This window comes from Erigeron canadensis, chromosome 1 (genome assembly GCF_010389155.1).
Source record: "Erigeron canadensis isolate Cc75 chromosome 1, C_canadensis_v1, whole genome shotgun sequence".
NCBI classification, from domain to species: domain Eukaryota; kingdom Viridiplantae; phylum Streptophyta; class Magnoliopsida; order Asterales; family Asteraceae; genus Erigeron; species Erigeron canadensis.
In genome coordinates this window covers 53,138,518-53,164,062 of record NC_057761.1, presented here as the reverse complement: position 1 = coordinate 53,164,062, position 25,545 = coordinate 53,138,518, and the positions used below count along the sequence as shown (strand labels likewise).

At 34.3% G+C, this 25,545-nt stretch overlaps 3 protein-coding genes across 3 annotated transcripts; 2 read left to right on the top strand and 1 right to left on the bottom strand.

Moving 5' to 3' along the window:
* The first annotated feature begins 3,162 nt into the window (after positions 1 to 3,162).
* On the top strand, positions 3,163 to 9,435 carry LOC122605662. The gene is made up of 5 exons (XM_043778620.1): positions 3,163 to 3,382; positions 5,077 to 5,391; positions 6,465 to 6,666; positions 7,629 to 7,857; positions 9,007 to 9,435. Exons 1-5 carry the CDS (start codon positions 3,284 to 3,286, stop codon positions 9,248 to 9,250), a joined length of 1,089 nt encoding a protein of 362 aa, XP_043634555.1. The 5' UTR covers positions 3,163 to 3,283; the 3' UTR covers positions 9,251 to 9,435.
* Positions 9,436 to 10,315: 880 nt separating this feature from the next.
* LOC122580310 (adenylate kinase isoenzyme 6 homolog) lies at positions 10,316 to 12,023 on the top strand. Its single transcript, XM_043752589.1, has 3 exons — positions 10,316 to 10,617; positions 11,129 to 11,274; positions 11,612 to 12,023. Exons 1-3 carry the CDS (start codon positions 10,435 to 10,437, stop codon positions 11,796 to 11,798), a joined length of 516 nt encoding a protein of 171 aa, XP_043608524.1. The 5' UTR covers positions 10,316 to 10,434; the 3' UTR covers positions 11,799 to 12,023.
* An 868-nt stretch (positions 12,024 to 12,891) lies between these two features.
* Positions 12,892 to 23,181, bottom strand: LOC122585221 (tRNA ligase 1). The gene is made up of 27 exons (XM_043757335.1): positions 22,979 to 23,181; positions 21,727 to 22,119; positions 21,578 to 21,628; positions 21,409 to 21,491; positions 21,023 to 21,122; positions 20,849 to 20,927; positions 20,624 to 20,747; positions 20,298 to 20,404; positions 19,925 to 20,050; positions 19,740 to 19,816; positions 19,491 to 19,655; positions 18,664 to 18,827; positions 18,505 to 18,536; positions 17,945 to 18,120; positions 17,782 to 17,861; positions 17,427 to 17,492; positions 17,061 to 17,341; positions 16,860 to 16,967; positions 16,416 to 16,513; positions 16,249 to 16,309; positions 15,569 to 15,645; positions 15,408 to 15,479; positions 15,260 to 15,336; positions 14,791 to 14,871; positions 14,599 to 14,701; positions 14,283 to 14,441; positions 12,892 to 13,642 (listed from the first exon to the last, which is right to left on the bottom strand). The coding sequence occupies exons 1-27, from the start codon at positions 23,156 to 23,158 to the stop codon at positions 13,250 to 13,252; spliced, it is 3,513 nt and encodes a 1,170-aa protein (XP_043613270.1). The 5' UTR covers positions 23,159 to 23,181; the 3' UTR covers positions 12,892 to 13,249.
* Between the last annotated feature and the right edge of the window lie 2,364 nt (positions 23,182 to 25,545).

Genomic DNA, 25,545 nt, shown 5'->3' with positions numbered 1-25,545 from the left:
ACATTTACAAGACTTTTTGGGATGCTCGTGTCCATTTCACTTCTGATGTGACGTTCACATCTTCGCCCTTTCCCAACAATAACTTCATCACTCGAATCTGAGTTCGGTTGTTCACCAAACTTATTACCATACTCGTATCTATTATCATTAGGGGATTGAAGCGGTATATTGTTTGTGAGATGTGTAGGTACATTTAGTGTCTTAAAATCAGGAGATTTTTCATGAAATGAAGACAAAGTAGAAGAATAAAAAGGAAATGTAGGTAAGGAACTAACTTCAAATTACCCATGAGAAGATCCAAAAAATGGTGATTGTTCATGAAAACTTTGCAAGAGACTCGAAAAACTTGTATTACTCGAAAACATAAGATGTATATATGATTACAAATGAAAAGAAAAATGACTGAAAAGTCAATGGTTGGTTGGTTTGGTATGAAAGAGGAATTTTTTTTTTGAACGACAGAGTTAATATAAATTAATATAAATGGCAAACTAGCAAGGAGCTAGTCGCCCGAAGAATACATTTATAAGAATAGTCTAGAGTAATTTTACAAGACAACTAAAACTCGAGACTCTACTCGAAACATTAACTGAGGAGCCGAACTCTATATACCAGATTCACTATTGAATCTATAGAGCTTCCAGAAACGAACAATAAAGCTAGGAAAGCATCCGAACAGAACCTGACAGTACGAGACAAGCAGCCAACCCATGAATACATGTAGTGACGAGTGAACTCCAATAACAATCTCATCCAATAAAAATAGAATTTACTCTCCATAGACTCCAATCAAAGTGATGTTTAAATAATCCAAAATCTTAATTTTAGAAGATAAAAAGCAACTCATCCTAGATTTAGTAATATTTTAAAGAGTAATCCTATTCTTAGAATTTGGTTCATGTGTCCTAATTTCCTGCCATACCCAAGTAAAAAAAGCAAACCAACTACTAATATCTTGCAAAATATAATCAAACTAAATACGGACTTAGACACATGGTAAATAAACGAAACACTCGACTTAAACAAGTAATTAAAACCTACTAAAATGACCCATATATGTCTGATATTAATCCAACATCTTGACATTTACCAAGTTGCCCCTACATTGTGGCGGGCCGATGGTGGCGCCCGATGATAGAGGCGGCATAAGCGGTACTACATAGGAGTTAGGGGTAGTCCGTGCTACGGGTCCGTTAGATTTACGTAGTTTAATTTTTTCCGAAAACTGATGTATTCTTTATTAATGTTACGGGTCAAATGAAAATGGGATACCCATCGATGTAACTAACTCTAAACATTCGATAGATTTTTCTAAAAAAAACTTATAAAGACGTGGTTGAGCAATTGAATGAGAAATAAAAACTACAAAAATTTCAAAAAATTGTTAAAAATGACCAAAAATCTTTAAAATTTACTAAAAGTCGTAACATCCATTCGTTATTGTTACTTTTTCTAGTGACAATAATAATGTGTGCTACTGGTGACTTTCAATCCTGGTTCCGTCATTGGGAGACATTTGTCAAAATCTAGATGGCTGTAAAAAAGGGATGTTTACGTCAAAGTGGTTGGTGATCTATTGATAAGTTTTTTGACCTTGAAATGATTCACTTGGGTTTTAGTCCCACTATTTGTGAGGGTAGATTTTGGGAAGTATTTCAGAAGTTCTAGATTGCATTTTTAGTATTTGTGCATTTTAGAAATAAAAGAATGATAGATTGTCGGTCTAAAAGAAAAGGGATGTCTATAAGGGGGTTATATAATAACTTGTACGTATTTAGTTAACAAACTTTTTTTATATCAAAGTTTTGTATTTTAGTGAAGTTTAGCTTAGTCTTTAAACTTTCGCCACCATTTTTTTTCCTGCTCTAGAGCCATTGGCAATGGACAAAAGATGAGATGAGAGAGATGTCATATCTCCGTGGAACACTACCGTTGTTCGTGAGTGATGAGTGATAGATAGTGGTAGATGGAGTTGTTAGATAAAGCTTCTTTTGTGAGAGATTGAAAAAATGACCGTTTATTTGTTCAAATCATGAACACCTCCGATTTTACATTAAATACCACACCGCTATCGCATCCACTCGTCGTTGCCGCCACAGCCACCATTAATCGCTGCCACCACATAAGCATTACGCGGCTACTCCTTCTAGTATATTGTAATGTATTGTAAAATTTTGTTAAACTCTTAAGTATTTTAGGGAGGATAGATATTGTAATGTGTGAAAAAAGATACTTTAGACATTTCAAATTTTTAAAATTTAAAAGGAAAGTACGAAATTTTTATAAGATTTGGTGGTCTGTTGATATGATATCTGACCTTGGGGAAATCTACCAAGGTTTGAATCATATTTCCTATATTATTTGGGTTGGGGGTGGGGTGGGGGGGTGGGGGGGTTTAAGAGTCATGTGTTTCATTTCAGGCATGCATGGTTCGAGCTTTGCAAACTGTCAAATTGGATGTTAATGTGGTTTGTGATGTCTTGAATGTTAATTGTTAAAAAAAAAAGAAAAAAGTAAACATATGAGACACTGTTAGATACTTAAATTTAGGTATGAAACCCCTCACATTAATTGTTTTAATATTTATTGTATAATGGATAAATGATTTAGTCCCCATATTTTATATGAATTAAAATATCAAGGTATGAAGAGTTCTATACTCAAGCTTATGTATTCAACAACCACATATTCTCATTTCATTATTATAAATACTCATCTTTTGTTTATCAAAAATTAAACTAAACAACCTAAATGACTTCATATTTATAAATTATTTTAAGCATCTCCATCTGATATACAACATTTACTTGTCGTCATTATCACCACCAGTCACGACCATCACCGTACCGTCGTTATCGCTCTTGCCTTCACATCGTACGGATATAATCCCAAAAGAAATAATGTTGTTAATGATCCCAAAAGAAAGTCGACCGTCGACACCGATATATATATAATTTTGGGGGAAATCAACACTAATGACTAATGAGTTTGCCTTTCAGTTTCAGTTTTAGTTTTAATTCAACTTTTATTTGGACGCGTGTGACAGCGAATAAGACGTACACCATATACACACCTTGTCGATATATACACATTACCTTTAATCGCATTTTTCAACAAACAAATCACGAAACTGAAGAAAACCAAAACCCACCCTTATATACTACTACTACTACTACTACTAGCACTTAAAATTAAATTTATTTTGTTTATTTAACAAAAACTAGGTCTAAGCTAAGCAAAGCATAACAAAAATTAAAAATTAAAAAGAAAGAAATCGTGTGACATGAAGAAAGCCGGAGCCGAGAAGAAACGGGCCCGGCGATCCTCCGCCGCCGTTAAAAACTCCGCCGGCCGCGATCCGAACACCGATACTCCACCCAGGGTATATATATTTACATAATCTATCTCTCTACTTTTAATGTCTCTATATATTATATGATTTTTATTTATTATTATAATTTCGTGTTTATACGCATTTCTAGATCTGTATGTATAAATTTGTACATTTTGATTCTTCTGCATTTTGTGTTTGTGACGTGATCATGATTTGAAGTTTGTGTTGGTGTGATAATTTTGTTATCATTGTGAGGTAGTGTAATTGTTTGTGCTTTGTGAATCTGTTATTCAAAAAAATTTTATGTTGAATGTTTGCCTAGGGTTTTAATACAGTTATTTCGTTAATTTTTATTTTTTGTGACGGAATTATAATCTATATATTTTCGACATTTATAGCGATTTTAAGATTGTAAGCGTTGTTATTTTTTTCCACTGTAGTATATTGTATCGGAATGTGTATGTTAGGATACATCGATCAAGTGAAAAAGGAGAAAGTCAAGTGGATCATAGTTACTTTGGAAGTGTCTGAGTCGGTCGACCTGGAATGTTGTTGTTACTTTGTGTTCTATTGCTACGTTTAGCGTTACAAACTGTGTTAGTTGGGTCAAATGTAGGTGTTTGGAGGAGCTCACTATCTTTTCTCTTGTTAGACGAAATGTTTTTTTCTTTTCGGTATGTTTGTATTCTTCTAGAGAGTATGGAGATATTTGGTCTGTGATTGGGATTTCATAGCCGTTGATTCAGAAAATGCATCCTTGAAAGATTAAAGATAGGGTATTTAGACACGAGACATCTTTGTTTTAGCTTCAATCCATAGTTGGAAATTAATAATCTGTGAGTATTGATCAATGGCACCAAAATATTTTTTTTTGGGAGGAGTCTGTCAGCTGTCTAGCTGTCATCGTTAATGTTTTTTTGGTTAGCTATTCTAGATTTTTCTTGAGACTCTAGAGATTTGTTATCACTCATAGGACTTTTCTAACAACTGGATCACAAAAGGCTTTCTTATGAGAGTGTGAGACTGTGAGGTGCAATGCTGATTTCAAAAGAGACTTCTGTTGCATTAGTCGTGGACTTTGCTATTCATTTTGATAGTTGTTAATTCAGTTGTTTGTCCTTTGGGTTAGATCTCTGTGTAGTTTGAAAGATTGCATTATTGATCATTGTAATGCTAAACTTGAATTTTTAGTGTCAGAGTTTGTAAGGTTGGTCGAGATTGAGACTATTCTGCTGCAAACAAGTATTTAGAAGTGGAACCCACAGTATTGTTTTGTAACAAAAAGTATTATCGGATAAAGCTTTATCATCATCGAGGCAAAGATTGAAATGTGTTCAAATTGTTTGCTTGGGTGCTAGTTATTGTATAATTAACAGCGAGTCAACGATTATGGTAGCATGCCAGCTTGTCAGCTTGTGTTAAAATTTTAGCAAAAGGATATGCACTATATATGGTTAATTGCTCAAGCTTGAGCTGTGCATGTAATCGAAATTTATTTATGCACTGTGATATGCGCTTGAAAGAAAACTACACAAGTAATTGTGTAGCTGTACTTACCTTGCAGTGTTTCTGTGAACTTTGTCAGATTGCAGTTTATAACCACGCTTGTTTACTTTTTGCTTACATCTGATCTGACATCAAAATCTTGACCAACATGTATTATGGATACTAACTGTTAACCTGACTTCAATACGACCAAAGTTACCCAGTTGAATAATGTTTTATCTTTTACTTTATTCCAGAAGCAAGCAAACAAGAAAGACGTTTTTCAGTTATTTGCGGAGAAAGTTAGAGATCATAAAGACTTGGTTTCTAGGTGGGCTGTATTGCAGGAGACCCGTGTTGAGTACTTTAGGGGAAAAGATTTTGTTACATTTTTGAAAAATCATCCAGAGCTCAAAGACATTTTAGAATCAGATAGGCATCTAGAAGTAGAAGATATCGTCAATGTGCTCCTGAGCAAGAATCTTTTAGTTCGTTGTGACCGTGTGGTGAAAACAGTACGTCCTGGGAAGAGAAAGTTGTCAACGTGGCCAGCACATTTAGAAATATATCCTGTAAGTTTTTATATTGCTTTGGTTTTTAACTATTTGTAGTTTTTCTTGGACGATATCTATGTGTTTAAAAAAAACCTAGTTGGGCATATTGTGTTTGCATTTGTATGCTTCCGCCAACAATATCTTTTTGGTTGTATAAACTCTCCATCCTAATGCTAATAAGATTAGGATCAGGGTATGTTTGGCGAAACTAACTGGCGATTGTAGCTTGAGATTTAGTTTATATAGCTGTGTTTGACAAAGCAGGCGTGAAGCTTAGAAATGTAAAATCACATAAAAGAACAAACAAATAATTCAAAAGCTCGAGCTTTTTTTAAAAAAATACTTCACGTAGCTGATGGTATCCTAAAGCTCTTACAAGCTTTGTGTGCCAAACAAAGCTTACAACCACCATAAATAAAATTTTTGTTTTGCATTGTGGAGGATAATGTAATTCACTTTTTAAAATGATACACAGGAATCTAATAAGTAATAGTAAGAACAGAGTGATCTCTTAGGTATTTATTAAAGACTTGCTTTTTCGAGAAATTTTTCAAAATACATTACAGTTCTTAGAGTTTTGAAGAACCATTACTCTCACAAGTGACAAGACGTTGCAGATGATTTCACAAATAAATTGTCAAATAGGATGCTAAATTCATTGTATGGTACGGAAGTTTTGAGATGCTATGACACTATTAAGCACAATAATACTTGATCACATCAGTTTGTCCTAATATATTTTGATATTTTCAAGGGCATAGTGAGCCAAAGGTGATCTAACAAAGGACCATTGATGTCCTTTAATTAAAATAATATTTGCTCAACAGCACTGTCTTCTCTATAGCTGATGTAGAATCTTCTGCGCTTCATGTCTTTTTCTGCCGGCATAATGCATATATACACTTACGTTAGCAGGCATCTGATATAACTGTCATCATAGTCATAGCTTTTCACTTCTTAGGATTTATTAGGAATACAATCAGTATTAATTATTAAACACAAAGTTTTTGCCAATATCAAAATTATATGTGTTTTGTGTATGCTTTTTACATTGGTCTCAAGCTGTGTCATTTGTCGTATGTTGTCTACAGGAGCAGGAATTCTCTGATAATGATGCGTTTTTTGCATGGACGTTTGTAAACAAGCGGCCACTATGGCAAACACTCTTGTCATTGTCTTGGCCTGTTTTGACTCTTGCAATCTGCTTATTCCCTGTGTATCCTCACCAGGCAAAGCTGCTTATACTCTACTCATGTGCTGGGGTACTACTCCTTATACTTTGTCTGCTTTTGGGTAAGCATACTATTATTATTTTATATTTATTGTTTGAAGCCTTTTTTGTCAATTTAGAACTGCTGCAGCTTTATTATATGAGATTTTAGTAGCATTGCAACTATCGATAGTATGTTGCTCTGTCTATATCATAATTTTTGGTTTTCACTGCTGTTCTTATTTTACAACAAACTCTTTGGATAATACTGGTATCTGTTGGTAATTATATACTTGCTCAAGAACAAATACAAACTCATGAGTCATGAAGTCTAATTATGAATTAACTACAATGCCCTTTGAATTGGAAAATTAGTTATTGATTATTCCTGTATATACGGATTTACTCATTTACATGGTTGTAAGTCACTAATAAATATTTGTCTGTGAGTTTGAAAAAGTTATTATTGATTATTCTTGTATATATGGTTTTACATGCTGTAATTCACTAATAAATGTTGACCACCAAAAAGTAATTCACTAATAAATGTTTGTCCATGCCCCTTTGTACATCATAAAAGAAACTTTTAGATTAATATGTAATGTGGTTGAGAAAATCCTTGTATTTCAAATTTCACTTATGAGTAAAGTTCTGAACTAGAATGGGAGAGGAAAATAGGAGTCACTGGCAGTTTACTGAATTTGATAGTAACACATGTTTTAGTTTTGTGGGATTGAACAGCATTGCTTCACCTGTATCCTAGTTTCCATGTTCATTCCCAATACATGATCTGTATGTTTATTTATCAAGTCAGTCTCGAGAATCACCACTTCCAGAACACTTCTTTGATATTATAACAGAAAATTTATCTAAGAAATATTAAGTTATTAACTTGAAGTAGGTTAGTTATATTCTCTCATACATTGGTGTTACTTCTCAATCTAGCTAGCTTTATTAAGGATCGTGATTGGATCGAATATTAAGTTATCAATAATGAACCATCTTTGTATGATTCTTGTGTAAACATATATTTCTATGTTGACAGTGAGATCCCTGATATTTGGTGCATCCTGGATCTTACTTGGGCGGCGCATTTGGATATTCCCAAACATTCTTGCCGAGGAAGCAACACTGAGAGAACTTTTCCGTTTCTGGCCCAAGAAAGATGAGGAGGAGAAACCAAAGCTAACTGCAAGGTTCTTTTATGCTATTGTGGCTGTTCTAGCCATATTACTTTTGAGGCATCATGCTCCTGATGAGGCTGCTAGGGCCAGGTTTGATTCTCAACTTCTGTACATGAAATTCACCTACCTAACAAGTCATTTGTCTTCATTTAATATAGACTCTCCTATGAAAGTATGACATATAATGAGATTAACATTTCTTTTGGAGAAGTTCTCAATCTCTTATGTTCAAATTACCCAACTGCCCATAGTTATTGCTACTTGAAAGTTGCTTGATTTGTTCTGCTAGATCCCTCTAATTACTAATTAATGAAAACGTGAAGTTGGCTGACCAACAGTCAAAAGAATATGCTTAATGTGTGTCGAGCACAAAATCTAAGTATACGATTGTGAGAATATCATGATTTCAGGCAGTTAATTATTCTGTTGGGTCCCTTTTTTTGGGATGTCCTGTGAAATGATTGACATTTCTTGCTGGTTGTTGATCGGTTGATCTTGGTCTATAAAATGTCTCTATTCACCGCATAAGTTGTATCTGATCTCTGACAAATAATAATACATTTTTCTTAAATCAAGTACCTAAGAAGCTACGACTAAGCAAAAGTTTGACAAAAGCCTGTTTGAGAACTGCATGATTGTAGGAAAATTTATAATTACTGCTGGAGTTCTTTGTGCATGTTTTTCCCACACTGATTAGCCGGTGTTAAATATGATTACAAATTTACATTGTTCTAATAATTTGGGTTTTTGTTATGAACTTAACGGTCTAGGATCTATGCCTTTGAAATACGCTTTGGGCAACGTTTAAACTCTTTACTTACCCAGTCCTGTTATATTAATCGTGGATCTGTTAGAGACAAAATATATCTAAGTTGACCCATTGGCCATTTTAAAGTAAGTGTCTAACTTTTCATATCTACCTTATACACACTTTTTAGCATACAGGTTCAGTTTTCATTTATTTTTTTATAGCAATACTCAAAATACGCACACCCAATTAGCACCGTGCACTCTGAGTCTCGAACCCACAACCGGTGGTTCAAAAGATGCAGTTACTATTAGCTAGGTCAAAAGCCACCAGTGGTACTGATACTGTTGTTCCATAATTGAAAGTTATCCTTTCGGGATGTTCTTTCAATGCGGTAACGAGTAAACTAAACCATCCAGTCCTGTTATTTTAAATCTTCCAACATTATATTATTTGCGATTGCTGCTCATGTTGTTATTTATGTATGGCAGGTATCAAAAACGTGTATCAAACATCATTGATGAAGTTATTGAGTGGGACCCACGATTGGCGTTGTCTGGCATGATGGATAGTATGCAATCGGAAGTCAATGGTACTGAAACCAACAACAATGTGACCGATGGTGGCAGTGAAAAGGCAGCATCGCCTGATGGCTTTGCTGGGGAACATGATGATGAGAGTGATGATGCTACTCAAAGTACAGATGAGAAAGATCTGTACAATGATAATATATAGGAAATGTAAACAACAGATTACAAGGTTTTGAAAAAAGGCATATTATGTATTTTCTTTTATATTGTTGAGTGTTAGAATCTGTGATTGAACCTTGAGAATAATTCAAGTGGCTAGAAGAAAGTATCTCCACTTCGCTTTGGAGTCCAAGGGTTTTGCAAAATGTAATTTTCATGTCAAGTTGTCAACTAACCTTGTGGAGGTGACAAAATGGGCGAGTTGGGTGGGTTGCATTGCCAGAATTCTTCTTTATTTACTTGGTTTTTATATTGATTATACAAAATACACTGATTGTTACTTATAACGGTGAGTATGATGTTATGAAAGACAGTGATTGTAGGAGCGTGTACTATATAATCAACCTCGGCTGAGGTTAAAGAGTAAGATCCTATCACTTTGAACAGAACGGTTTCGAACCTTAATGCCTACAACCTTGGATACTAAACTTGGGATTTCCATTGTCCATGCTCGACAAACACAATACATGAGCAAATACATGTGATTAACAGTTTAACACTATCATCCCCACAAAAGCCGTACATATTAATGCAATTAAAACATACATGTTTACGTATGAACGCAAATAATGGATTAAACGAATCAACATCCACATCAACGAAACATGATCCACAAGAATTGGTTATAGGTTTGAATCTAGCCTCTTGTCACACTCTGTCTAGAATCATCTGTGGGATATATGATGGCTGCCAAGATGGCACCAAAGGTTAAAGAGGTCGTTGTCAATCTACATTATTTTTGTCAAAAAAACAAGAAAGCATCTTCCCCAACAGAAACATGGGTTTGTGAGTGTGAACCTATATATCTTTAAAGTACTTGCAAACTGAGCCGGTCTCAAGTTTGATAGGTCCCGACCTCGAATACACAAATATAATAACTAAAGTTAAAATATCTCAAAGTATTACTTAGTTCAATGTGCAATATAATTCAATACGTTTTAAAAAACGCCATTAAAAAACACTCTTTTTGATGTGTTTAAAAAACGACATTAAAAAACTGGAGGAGGTAACCAAAGGTCGGCAATATTTGAGGGTTCTAACTGAAACATGTTGCTGTAAAACCAAAACAAAGGTACCAAAACAAAAAACACAGCGCCGCCTACGAAACACACACACACACAATCTTTTATTGAAACAACAGTGTGAAAGAAGCAACAGCGGCGGGGTTCGATGAGGAGTAAACCAAACATACTAGTGACCGGAACACCGGGGACAGGGAAGACTACGACGGCGTCTGCGGTGGCGGAGGCAGCCAATCTCCGACATATAAACATCGGAGACCTAGTCAAGGATAAAAAGTTGCACGATGGTTGGGATGATCAATTCCAATGCTACATTCTTAATGAAGATCTTGTAATCCATTCTCTATCTTCATTATCTCTTTCTCTACTTTAATATATATTATGTTTATATAGAATTGATAATCTATTGTAGTATTATTTATGTGCTTAATTGTTTATAGACCTTATTACATGATAGTCGTCTCAGTTTCAAACTTCACTTACCCTTATGTTGCAACATGCGAAGTTTAGTCAAATTCTTAAGATATTCGAAGACCGAATTTAGTATCGAATCAATTAGGTTAATAGAAACAGTCATCAAATTGGTACTTTTAGCTTGGAAATCTGCCAAAGTACAAAATGTGCCGAAAGGGGAGTGTAAAGGGTGTTATAACAACTATATGAGCTAGAGATGAAACGATTAGAAAAAGAGTGTTTATATCTTTATCATACAGAATCTGACCAAGGCCACACTTATAGACAATCTCTCAAGTGGTTGATATTTTCTAGGGAGTGTAGACGTGTAGTGATGTGTTGAAAAATTGTTGCTGGACTGTTTCGTGCTCATATTTATGTTTTTGCAGGTTTGTGATGAACTTGAAGATATAATGGTACAGGGAGGGAACATTGTGGACCATCATGGATGCGACTTCTTTCCAGAACGCTGGTTTGACCGTGTGGTCGTACTACAAACAGAAAACTCCGTTCTTTATGACCGTTTGACCAAAAGGTGTGTTTCTTTCTGTATGTATGTATTATATTATTATAGGTTATAGTTACACCGTAGATGTAGCGAATGTTGGGTGGGTGAAGTTAACTGCAGGTTGTAACAAGTCTAGTTGACCTGCACACATTTGTTACTTCATGTATTTTAGTTTTGTAAATAGTAACACCGGTTCCAACCCAATTTAATACTAAAGTTTTCTCATTTAATGATTGAATTTCTACTTCCCTCTTAAAACCAATTTCATATGAAAAGTGTTCAGGATTCCAGGTTTTGTAAAATGATTAAATTTTATGTATAATTTATCTTGACAACGTTATGGCAAAACTATTGATATATGTAGGGGCTATTCTGGTGCAAAGCTTACCAACAATCTCCAATGTGAAATCTTTCAAGAGCTATTGAATGAAGCAAACGAAAGTTACAAAGCGGAGATAGTGGTGGCAATGAAAAGCGATACTGTCGATGACATGAACACAAATGTAGCAACGTTAACTGAGTGGGTTAGAAGCTGGAGCTCAACGAGCTGATATCAACAGTAGTAGCTAGTAGTAATATTGTGTAAGATGAAGTAGTGAACCAACTTTATATATCATATTTCCTGTTGCGATTTTTATCCACTCTCTTTATCATTAGAATTTTGAGACATGAGGGATGCGTATTTGAAAGATGATTGATAATGTTCAGAACTTTGGTTATGAGGGAAATTATGTGGACCTTTTTTTTTGTGAAATTGTTGAGGAAACTTTACCAGATATTGAATGTTATAGCTTATCTTCACTTCATTACAGGAATGAAAACTGTCTTGTGAAAGGTTAAAAAAAAAAACAAGTCAAAATGATTTTGGAATTTATATGCTTTTTGATGAATGTTTGATCTTATGAAATGGATTTTGATCGAAGCGAATGTGAAAGTGGAGACGAATGGTCCTTCCACGTAGTTGAACAATGGAGTTCGCCGGATATCATGATTTGTAAGCTTGCGTGGCATGAAGTACATATGTGGCAGCTTATGTGGAAATTAAAAAAATAAATAAAATTTAACCGTGAAGATTTTAAATTCTACAAAATCCAAATTTAAACAAACTTTCCAGTTGAGTGCCTTCTTAACAGATAATGATTATAAAAATACTAGAGGAAGCAAATACGACTATACGAGTAATAGTTTACCCAAAGGAGGGTGACAATTAGATACGACTCCGTCAATCTCAGCTAAAGTATGTTGCTAGAAAATATTCGGAAACTATGAAAATACATGAAACTTTGGTCATCAGGAATGTACTCACATTTGAACTATTCACAATTTCACATTGATTAAACACATTCAAATTAAAAAGATAGAACTGTTGGGGAAAATGAAAGGCAAATCTGTCATTTCATCTAAATTTTCATGCAATACATGATGAGTTCAGGTCCAGGAGCCTAAGCATTACACAACCATAACCCGATATTTCAACTATATTGTATAATTGTTAGGAAAACCCCACAAAATAAGGACAGAAAAACTAGTGAATACATTATAAACCTTACAATTCTCCACCAATGTGATAAGAAAAGGTTACCGCATTTTCTCTATACATCCTTTTCTAAAGATCGTATGAACTTGTAGAAAAACATATATCACTTGTCCAACAAATACCAAACATTGACATAGCAGAGATTAAATGCTACACCAGATACCATTTTGATTCATTCTGTTACAGCCTATGAAAACGTTCTTGCTACAAAAGAAAAGACGGTCAACATACATTTGATTAGTTCTGTGTACTACCACTATTCTAGAACAAGCTCATAACTCATGTTCTACATTAACTGACTCTCTTTTTTCTAGTCAGCCTCTACTCTTTTGTGTAAACCTGGCTAAACAATCCTACTTAACTTGCACCGTGTATAATTGATGTGTTTTCTAGCATAGATTTGACTTGTCAAAAGATACTGACAGTGTTTACCTAGCAAAATTGGCTAATATACAAAAAAAACCTTCAATGGAACTGCAGAACCCCCATAATTCTTAAAGGTGGGTCGATCTCTACACGAGTAGCCTTTCCCTGCAAAACCAAGTTGGGTAATGTATTGGCTTCCCTAGGCGGTATGCCTTCAGCGGTCCATAGTGTGAGATGGGGCCACTCGTTTTTAGAGTTTATTTTCTGATCATTGATGCAGCCAGGGTAGGTTTCCAACGCAGCCAGATGATCTGAGAAGAATAGTGCGGTGACATCCACATAGACCTTTTGGTTTATGAAACGGCCATAATTGGCCACAGCAGTTACCCCATGACTTCTTTTGTGAGCGAGAGTGATGTGAGCTTTCTTAAGGCTGTTCTCTATGTCTTTGTTCTCCAAGAATAATTTAACCTTCGAATTGTTCTCAGATATCTGTTCACGGGAAAATAGTTTAGACCTATCTTCCCCATGGAAATATATAACCTATAATGTGATTTCAAACTATAGAACTTAAATCTTGTCAAGAGTTTTATGAAGGAGACTTAGGCCATCACCATAACAAACTTGGCATTCACACCATCCTAGGTCATGAATGACTATGAAAAATGACGATAACTTTTAGAGGCGGCAATCTTAAGTGATATAAGTTTTATGATACAACCAAGAATGGGTTGATCTAAGTTCTTTTTAACTTGAATGGGTCAAATGGGTAAAACAAATTGAAAAAAGAAAGTAGCCAACAAAAAACCATGTCAAATGGTTGAGCAGGTAAAACAGGGTAAAGTTGACCAATGTGTAGTTTCAGATTTTGATGCCTAAAACCTAAACACTTTCTTCAATAAGGTCATTGTTAATAAAAATAATTAGAGGATTCATATGTGACACGCTATCTATTAATTAATAAAAACATTGGACCAAAGGTTTTGCGGGTCAACCTAGTGCAGAAAATTTACCATATCACCCATATCTGTGATTGTGACACTGCATAAGTCAGAGCATGTCTCTAAAATGTCAAGGGCGGATTGCCAGCTGATCGTGCATGTATATGGAACGAAGTAGATATTGTACTTACATTTGAAAGAAGATTCTGAACCTCAAAAATAGGAACATCAATGGCAGCATATACAATAGTTCCAAAGTTCCTCTTCTCGCTTATGGGTGTAACATACTCTCCCTTCATAATTCCTTTAAGCTGATCCAACACTTTATTTACGGCGAATTCAAAAGGTACCTACAAAAAGGAGCAGCATTGAGAACCTCGATGAGGAAACATTGATGATAAAAGCAGAGTTCTTACCTTGCCATAAGAAAAGATGAATGAATACAAAGACTAAGCTATTTAGTTCTAATAATCAACATAAAATAGTTGGTTAATATAAATACGTTACCTGAATCGATGTCAAATACTTGGCATTTCTAGATAAAACCTCACGCAGTTGTTTCTCCCATGCAGCCCATTCTCCTTTGTAGGTTCCTTTCATGGACTCTAATCTGCACATATAATAATAAGTTAACACGCTTTCTTAAAGAATTACCAAAAGAAAATTACAGCTGAAGTATTTGACTGGGAAATCACCAACCTTCCATGCCTACTACTATGAAGTCTGAACAGACTTATTCCCTCTTCCAATACTGTTCTCACTGAATCGGGTAGTGGGCTCCTTTACATACCAAAGAAAAACAAGGTCGTGTTAGTTCAACAGCATCCAGTATCATTTATAAAGGTAGCAAAGTCTGTGGGTAAGATGGGTTGAGGGATGGGTTGAGTCAGGTCTACCAAAAATGCATTCTTTTCAAAAATTTCATTTTCTTCATTAACCTAGTATTAGATATCTTCAGAAAAACTTATATCATATCATCAACAATGTAACTTCATGAATAAAACAAGTAGGGGACATTATGTGAAATCACTGTGGGCGATTTTCATTCCGTTTGACACGTTTCATTAAAAGCTGTTTGAACCAAAAGAGGGAACATAACCCTAATCAACACATTCATAAGTAAATGCGTGAAAGTTCCAACTCCATTACTTAACCTTATTGTCATTACCTTCCAGATTTCAGGAGAGGCATCTTCACAAGGGAGCCAAAACGCTCTATAAGTTCACTCTCAAACTCTGCACGATTCTGAAATGTGAATAGTAAACACTATAAGCAACAGTCCTGGAAAACAAATCAAGCATGCACACGTGTCATACCTTTCCATCATAGAGGTGATAGAACATTAGCAACACATATCCAACATTAGGAGAAGATTTATCAAGATTGCCCTACAGATTCAACAGAAAGGGATTTAATGAGTAATTAAATACCAAAAAAGGATGAAGAAAATACAAGCCTATGTATAGAGAAAACTTACAGGATGATTAACTCTATTGAGTACACGATATATAAAAACTGCTAATGCATCAAGAGAGAAAGGATTCAATTCAGTTCCTGCATGTTCAACCACACAAAGTCATTGGTTAAAAAAAACATATCGACTGGTATTGGATAACTTTGAAGAGTATTCTCCATTCCCAAAAGACTGCAACAGTTTCCATTTTATGCTGTCCGAAGACATTCCAGTCCAAATTTTCCTATTTGCCTCGTTACTAGTTATTAAAAGACATGCATAAGATTATGTTTGGTATACAGCCTTTCTCAGAATCATACTTCTCATTTGATGACGATGCTCATTTACACAAGCACCAAAGCAATACATTGCCTTACTTTTGTGGATATAGACCAATAGTGAAAAACATGAGAAAAACAAAAGATAAGCAACATTATTATAACAGCATAATTACACTTGACAACAGATTACCAGAACAAAGTCAAGCTTTTGGTATAGCAATTTCTGTATATTTCACAAAAGCTGTGATATTTTGCAAAATTATTTATAAAAGACACCTAACTTATTTCTACTATACAGCATTTGTGCTATAATTTGACCAATAATAATGAACTTCCTCGAACATTGAGCAATTCACAAAACCCAATTTCAGATGCATTTCTGGTGATTAAGAAAAAATAATTAGCAAAGTAAAGAGTATGAACCTTCTGAGTCAGATACAATCGGCACTGCAGATGCTTTAGTTTTAAGGGACATCTCCTCAATCTACAAAAGTGGAAACAAGATCAGAATAAGGTTTATTCTAAGGAGTTAAACATATAAATAGACTGCTTCTTGTGTAGTTTATGTACTATCTTTAAAAAAAAGTTACCTGCCTCCAGACTTCTACATTGGGTGCATTTTTGTCAGCCAGCACAATAGAATAAGGTTTCTTCTTCCGCTCATCAGCAACTTTTTGCCAATATCTCCCTGTTGAGATTTCAACAAGTGATGAACCAAATAGATTCCTTTAAAAGTTATTACATGAAAGTGAGAGATAACTTGTAAACTATTGCCTTTGCTAGTGTACAAAACTTGATTCTGTTACAAGAACATATAGTGGATGCTTACGAATATCCCTATATGGCCAAAAACTTCAACTACTAAATGTAGTTTGTGGTTTCAAAATATGACACCCACTTATAAAGCTTAAAAACATATACCAAACAGTCAAAGTTAGCAGTATGCAGTGGTTGACAAGGTTGGTAACCACTATGGTCATAAAGAAGGTCAGATAGCAAGAAATGTACAAAGTTTAGCAAGAAAACATAGATACCTTTTATAAGATCACCCATTAGACTATGAATTGGACGATCATCCTCAAGAGCTCCAGTGGCGCTTAATATTTCCTTACAAAGAGCGGATTTAGCACAACCAGGTATTCCTGAAGGAAAAAAAAGGTGAAGCTTGTATCAGTGAAAACACATGCATATAAAAAAAAACAAGTATTTTAGGATCAAAATTTTAACCCTGGCACCTGGAAAGAATACTATGAGCCCTTCCTTTTTCTGAACAGCATCAGAACTTGGACTAGAATATTCTAAAACATCCTCGGTCTTGAGGTCACCTTCCTCATCTCTACCTTCCTCAACAATGACCATGAAATCTTCAGTTCTCACTAGGTCCCCAGCACATCCTATCAACGCTTGATTTTTTGGAGAGCGTTTTGCATATTGTTCAAGGAAAGGTACAGCTTCACTCAAGTAATTAGATGATGACAGTTTTCCTTGTCCAGATTTTCTTGTTATGTACTCCGCCCTGAAAAAATATAACTTTTTTTTATCTAGTATTCGGTGAATAACAAATGGTAAGCATATAAAATATAGACTGAATCATTCATTACCATTCCTCCAGCATCTCGCAGAGATGTCTTTGCTTTACTGGCGATGTATTCCATATTTCCATTTGCCTACATCATGCAATTAGTAAACCTTAGAATATAGCCCTACAAACAGATTATATATATGAGATACAGACATCCGTAGTTTAACATAAACAATAAGGAACCATACTAAGAAAGAGCTAGTGTGACTATAAATTGAAACAGCTACAATGTAACTTTAGGGAAGCGTTCTAGAATTAATAATAGCATCAATATCAAGAAAAACACACTCGCAGACTATTCTAGCAATTTCATTTATCAGTGACATAAATGTAGATGTGTATGCGCATACATTTAGATGCATCAAATATGTTACCTAAGGTAGTACTTCTTGTAGGCAGATCGGCCATCTTTAAAAAGAATTGATAGCCCATTGCGAATTAAAAAAGTTCTCAACTGCACCATAAGAGTATCAAGGTCAGCAGAATGCAAAATATTATATACCTAAAGAAAATGAACAGACACATAATTAAGCATACCTTATATGTGAGAAACTTCAGCTTAATCATCAGATTTGCATCTTCATCTGCTAAACCACCTTTGGTGGATATATTGTGACTTTCTTTGTGATTATTTCCAACATCGGTGCTAGTGTTGGCAAATGCAGCTGCATTCTCTTTACTAGCCTTGAACAAGTTGATATCAACAAAAAAACCTGAACATGAAGTACTTATGCATAAGTAATGGCATTGTGGCAGCCATCAAATCAAATATTTAGAGGTTATAAACTATAAAGATGGTATTAAGAATGTAGAGAGAGAGTCATAGAGACAATAGTTTTACATCTCAGTTAACCCTTTATAAACAGAAGATAAAATGTAGATTCAGAACATCAAGACAGGCAAATCTCCCAAATATAAATGAAAAACAGATATAACATACCCTGTATGAAAACAGGAACTGGCAGACCTATAAAACTGCCCCACTAATTATTACTTAAGGGGCTGATAATTAAAAAGAGTGATGAGAATGGGTGAAACACTGAAACCCATTTAATGATTCTACTATATTAAATCAACAGTGGGTTCTTATCATTTACCTCGATACAATGGCCACAGATCTGGTTTGGACCTGAGAAGCATCAAGTACAAGTTAGTAAGCAATTACAAACCGTTCTTTTTATGTAAGAAGACAAAAAAAACATAAATTTGTGAAATTGACGATTGAAAGCAATTCAAGGGTAAAGAAAATGCAAGACCTCATCTCTTTCTGGTACTGCCGGAATGCAGAATCACTGCGTACATGAATCACCATCTTATAATAAAGATTGTCACCAGATATCGTATTTATTTTGTGGTAGTTATGGTAACACTTGAAAACAACAGCACGAGAAAACTTTTCACTCATCAAACGGACCATTTCCTGAATAAAATAACATGTACTTAAATAGTAGCACATCTAACAACATAAAGACCGTCACACTAGAGGTGGAAAATTGGGTGGGTTGTGCAAGTTAGGTAACAGGTCAAAAGAAGTACTCTTGATAAGGGCCGTGTTGGTCCGCGACACCCAGTATTCAAAAACTGATGTTTATTGATGAATGATGTGTTCAATATGATTACAAAATGTCTACAACTTAATAAAAAAAGATCCAAATGTATATTAGTAAAATGATTTAAGAAGCTTGATGCACGAATAATACACTTTGATCGACTTCAACCCATTCCATATTAGGTACTCTTTTACTCATCAGTTTGACACATTAGATATAAAGCATAACCTCCACATGGACCATTTCATGATAAATGGGTGGAAATTGCCACCTCTATCAAACAAAATCTTCCACCCTCAATGGGTTGACAAAAAGTAACATAACACAGGTAGGCAAAACATGAAATGAAAAATGAATTATATATTGTATGTAACCTAAAATGGGCAGGGTGAAACAGTAATAAGGTATTATTGGTTGTGAATTTGTGATATGTTTAATTACACTGTTACTAATTAACAGACGCAGCAATTTGACATATTGCCCGTGTGCTACTTGTCCATAAGTTTGACCCTCTATGGAAAAGATGGTTTTACCTTTAACTTGGTAGTAGAATAGTTCGAAGGATTTGCTTGTAAGAATTTAGAAACTACTGATCGGTCGGAATTTCTTGGAAGTACATCTGAAGCTTCAATGCCAAACCAATCCACATAATTGGGACAAAAAGAAGTACCAGTATGCTGAAGAAGTGCCTTTATTTGCTGCATAGGTAATATCAAATTATTAGAAGTATCCAAAAACCACATGGTTTAATACGTAAATAGGGATAGCAATATTAGCATTACCTGTTTCTCATCAGATCTGTTTGCTGCAAATATTTCCCGCAGACTCGGTCCCAAATCTTGATGGATTGCAACATCAACTATAAAAAAAACAATTTTATAGAAAACTCTACTATGTTGCTTGAAAATAACTCCATGTTATTGTATACCAAACACGACATATGTGGAAGAAAGTAAGGCTAGCAAACCTTCCTCTACAGGTGATGGATAATCTTTTAGAACGAGTTCCATCTCTTTAGTGCTCTCATGGCTTACAGTACGTGCAACAAGGCCTTCCAAAATCTCCCCCTGCAACTTTACATGGTCTACTGATCCTGTAATCATTCAATCTCATTTTAGATAATGCATGTTTTAGAACTTTACATTGTTCTTTAGTTGTACATGTTGATGCATTAGTGATTCTTAAAGCTCCACCTACTTTCTTGAACAAGGGCCTAACACCCATAACATACCCTAGTATATCAACCATCAAATCTTATGGCAACATTTAATTCAACCCTTTCTAATTCAACAGTTAAATTCCAACATAAGTATATGTCCAATGGAGATAAACTGTTGCACCTGGCACGGAGATATCTGCCATTTCATCAAGAGCTTTACATACGGATGTAGCTGTGCCTTCCTCACATAGTGCATCATAAGCAGCAAAAAAAGTTGTAACCGAGTTCCTTCAAAAAAATACAGACTCTTTTAATTGGATAAAAGTAATATTCATGAAAAGAATGATTAATTTCTTATAGAATTCAATGGAGCACCCATAAAAGAAGAGCAATGTTAGAAATGATTAAGAGTTGCTAACATAGAAAATGTCATTTATTTTGGAATGGAGTAGGGATAGAAGGTAGTGCCATAGTGCTATCCATGTATGTAACATTCTAGATAATCACCTTGTTGAGAACAACCAAACATGATTCGTAGGCAAACGCCACTTTCTGCAAAAGGCTATAATCTCAGGAGTGGAATAGAACTTGGGCTTCCCATCCCCCAATTCAGTGACGGCAGTCACAACAACTGCTCAAGAAGACATGCAATTTCCATAAGCACCAGAAAGCCAAAGTTTAACCATCGTTGTCAAAAAAAAAGATGGTAATCAAATGAATTAATTCTCTCACCATAATCTTCACGAGGTCGCTGGCCATGGTCTCCTAAAACAGCAGTCACCAATTCCATAGCTATATTCATGTGCTTTAACTAAAAGAACACATCCATGAAAAGAACGATAAAAAATGCCTAATCTTTCTCATTGTTCATCAAATACTGGTCATGATGTTTAATATGATGAGTACCTTCAAGAACTCATTGAACTCTGCTTGCTTTTTGCTTGCTTCAGTGCCCCATGCCTGGCGAAATGTTCTTCCAAGAACAAAAACCCCAACCGCAGTATAACTGCATGACAAAAACAAAGTACATAGATAGAATGCAATATGTCTAAACTTTATAATGTGCTGTGCTGATAACTTTTACTTGTGAGAATATATCTACGCTGCAGTTTCATAGACGGAGGTAGTTAGTAACTGAAGGTTATCAAACTTAACATAACCATTTTGGAAATGGAAGTAATATATATGTAGATTCAAAAAATGATGATGAAAATAATATCTAAAAGATAATCAGACTGATGATGGCACGATGCAGCTAACATAATGCCAAAAACAAAGGGGTCTAAACATACATATTCCCGAAGCTGTTCTTTGCATATGCCCCACCTTCATGACCAGCATACATGAAAAGTGATCCAGAGTGTTTAAGAGAGACCTAATAATATCATGAAAGGATATACATGTAATAAAAGGGGCATCATAATAAATCAATATCACTGAAAATAATACACACTCACATACCTCCAATGTGGCCTTGCCTTCCGATACCTTATCAATAATCTTTATCCTAACCTGTATTAAACAAATGTAAAAGACTTTATTCACACCAAAGCTACTCAATATAAATGACAACCAAAATCATAACTACGAGAAAAACAATAACAGTTTACCTCTTGATCAGACTTCTCATTTTCAAATTTGGGATAGAATACTGCATTAATTTTGGCATTGGCATATGTATATTTATCCACAGTGAATTTCTCCAACAAATTGTTTTTGAACAAATTACTCGACACAGCAGTTTGAGCTGCAGTATTAGTGGCATCAACCTTAGCAGCAGATGCTGTCCCGTAGGACTTTGGTCCACTAATTTGACCATGCAGCGGTGCTATCTCATCTAAATTAATACTCCCGAACTGTGGCACTGGAACACGGGACTGTGCACTATTTTCAACAATGTTGAGCTTACTAATTCTATTGGTGATAGCTTCAGCGGACAGTCCATCCGTCTTGCTGCTACTTGGCTTTTGAATCGACTTCTGATCCGAACGATCACTCTTTTTCTGGAAATTATCAAATTAACCCAATTAATGTACAATTCTTTTTAGTATCAAATCATAGGCAGGTTATAGAAACTGAGACCTAACTTTAAAAGAAAAAATAAAAGAACCTATAGCTTGGACATTCAATCAAACTCTAATGTTCCTCATAATATAGAAATCAATACACACTTTGGAACGCATAACCCTCATATCAACACTTACCAACTAGAACATAAGAAGCGAAAAACCTAGTCTTATGCTTCATGCACTTATCACTTGATTAACAAAAAGTCGCATTGAACAGAATAACTGCAGCATAAATTACATCACACTTTACAAAAACTAATCGGATTACCGAATAATAACCACACCATTGTATAAAACATATATCTTGTCTCTTGTAGAAAACCTTGATTTTCAGACAACGGTTTTAAATTGCCCTTCCGTTCCTTTATATGAGTCACCGCCCTCCATTTTGAAATTTTGAGAAAAGTACCAACGTTTTTCTAGGGCTAAAACCTCCTTTAGGTGGCTAGAATTATTTTTGGGTGACGTGGCAGCCAAAAAAGTTCTCCGTGAATCGGAAAAGCGTCAATGGTTTACATTCATAAAAGGTAACCAGATACATAAAACCTAAACAAACACTTAGATACACAGAAATACAGCAAACTGTAGATGCACCTAACCTGATCACACACACACACTCCCTCTACAACTAGTAGTAAATATATTTAAGAAAAATAGTAGTAACAAATTGTTTACTATCAACTGTATACTATTGCGTCACAAAAATAATAAGCAAGTAACAAACAGGCAAATATATAAGTAAAAATATAGAATAAGTGTTATAAGTTTGATTGAAGTAAATATAGATATATACCTGTTTACGGTGCGGCATGATGATGAAGCGAGCAGAGTGATTATTATTATTATTATTATTATTATGAATGAATTTGGGACAAAGGAATCGAGGTAAATGGAAGCTTCTAGAAGAATAAGAAGAATGAAAGGCAGTGCGAGTAAAAGATGAAGAAGAAATGAACAGTGACAATGATACCATTCATTCAATCCAATACATATGCACAACTGCAGGAGAAGCAGAAGAAAGACGAAAGACCGACTCCTTTATTTTTCAACTTCAAACTGTATATTGTGGCTTGTAATTTTAGGGAAAAGTATTTGTGTGTAACTTACAACATGAAACAAATTTTAATCGGGTTCGTGTAAAATTCAATGTGGCTAAAAATCAATGTGGCACTACCAGCCATCTTATATATGATCTAACGAGAGACCTCTACATCAGCTTATTACACGATTCATTCAGTTTAAACAAGTTACTTACATACAATGAATCCGACTAAAGTTTCTTTTATACAACAGTAGCTAGTCATAAGTTACATTTTCCCGTAATTTTATTGGTAAGTAACTAGTGATGTTGGGCCCGTAGGGCTCTAATTCTTTTATTAATATGACTCAGTCTATTTGCATTGAACTTATTTAAAAATTTAAAAATAAAATTATAAAAAAAACAAAATATCACTTAAAAGAAATGTTTGTGGGATAAAAACTAAGAAAACCATATTAAAAAGTATGTAATATTGAATACATGCATTTAATTTATGCAATAAAACCAAAATCAAATAAGAAAAAAATAATGAGTAAAAGTTTTGAATATATTGGTTGAAAACACTGAAGTAAAAAACTATGGAAAAAAGCCAAGAAAATGTCGAAAGAAAAAACCCCAAACTGGATTCGATGTAGCAAAATGTAAGTAGTGATGTGAGGTATAAGATGTTAGAAAAAAACACAAAAACAAAAAAATTGTGCAAGAAACCAAGAAAAACCGAAAAAAAACCAAAACCAAATCCGATATTACAAATCCGAGTAATAACGCAGGGTGTAAGTAAACCAATAGAACAGTGCAGTGATGTGGGTATAATTGTATAAGATGTTAGAAATGCACACAAAAGCATTAAAATTGTGCAAAAAACCAAGACAGCCGAAAAAAAACAAAATAAAACGAAATCCGATATGACAAAATTCGAGTAATAACGCATGGTGTAGGTGGACCAGTAAAACAATGTCACATGGCGGTGGCATTGTTCATAACTTTCCCTTTTAATATTATACTAATATAATTAATATACATTTGAGGGTTTAAATCAATTTTATGATAACTTGTTTATCATATTTATATCTATCTATGAATCTATGTTATGATCATCATATTGATTAATTTAAGTTATTGATTATTAATAATTACCATAAGAAAACATTATGAATTATTAGTTTTTATATAGTTTTTATAAGTTATATTCTCTTCTACGACTTTAGCTTGGGGTGAACCAAATATCTCAAATCCCGATTTTATGTTTGTGCTATCTCGATCTCGGTACCAAAAAATAATATCAAATCCAAGGTAGAATCGGTAACTACCAGGAAAATCCAACAACACACCAAAATAATTTTCATCCTTACTTTTAGCATCCTTGATATACCACCAACAAACAAAACTGATGGAAAATCCAAAAATTACAAATATATTGATTTCACAACATTGCACGTTTATCATCCTAATATATATTGAGATTGGTTAATTTAGATGTATCATCCTTAGTTAAATACTTTAGATTTGTTACATATGATTAATCCATGTGTTCTAATTGTTATGATTTTTTTTTTTTTTCATTTGGCCCATTAGATATAGATATGAATGTAAGAAACCCAATTTGGTGAAACTCTATACGGAAACAATAAAACATGAATAAGTTATTACAATAATGGTGTGGTTTTGTGGGTTGAAGTTATTACTCGTGATATTCTTTTAACTTTGTTTGTGAGCTGACCTAAAAACTTAAAAGGCTACCAAAAACTTTTAGACTTTAGAATTGGTAGGCTACAAAAATTGTAACACTAGTAAACTACCAAATTTGTTACCTTTAAATTTGTCATTTTAAAGAGTCGAAACCAAGATATATTTGATAAAACCCGAGATGACTTTCCACAATTCCTAATTGTGACTTGGTTTTTATTTCATTGTTATTTTGAAAAGTAAATTACACATTGTGGATATTAAGATTAAGACCAGTTAATATACATGGACAACTCATTAGATACAGTATAAAACAAGATTAAAATGTTAATACCATATTTGCCTTTTGCAAAAAGAGATGGGTACCCGCGTAATGCGGGGGCGGCAGCAGCAACAGGTGTTGTTAGTGGCAGTGGTGGTAACGATGTGGTTATTAATCAAAATATAATTGACGTAAATGGTAGTGTAGTTATTTTATGGTTAAGGGATGTATCTTTTATAACTTTATTATGAATATTATAAAGATATTAAGTGGAAATATTTAAATTAATTATTAAAGGAGATAGATAGTTTGGATAAATATGGGTGTAAAATATTTTAGGGATATATTGGGTAGATTTAGTGTGTGAGTTAGT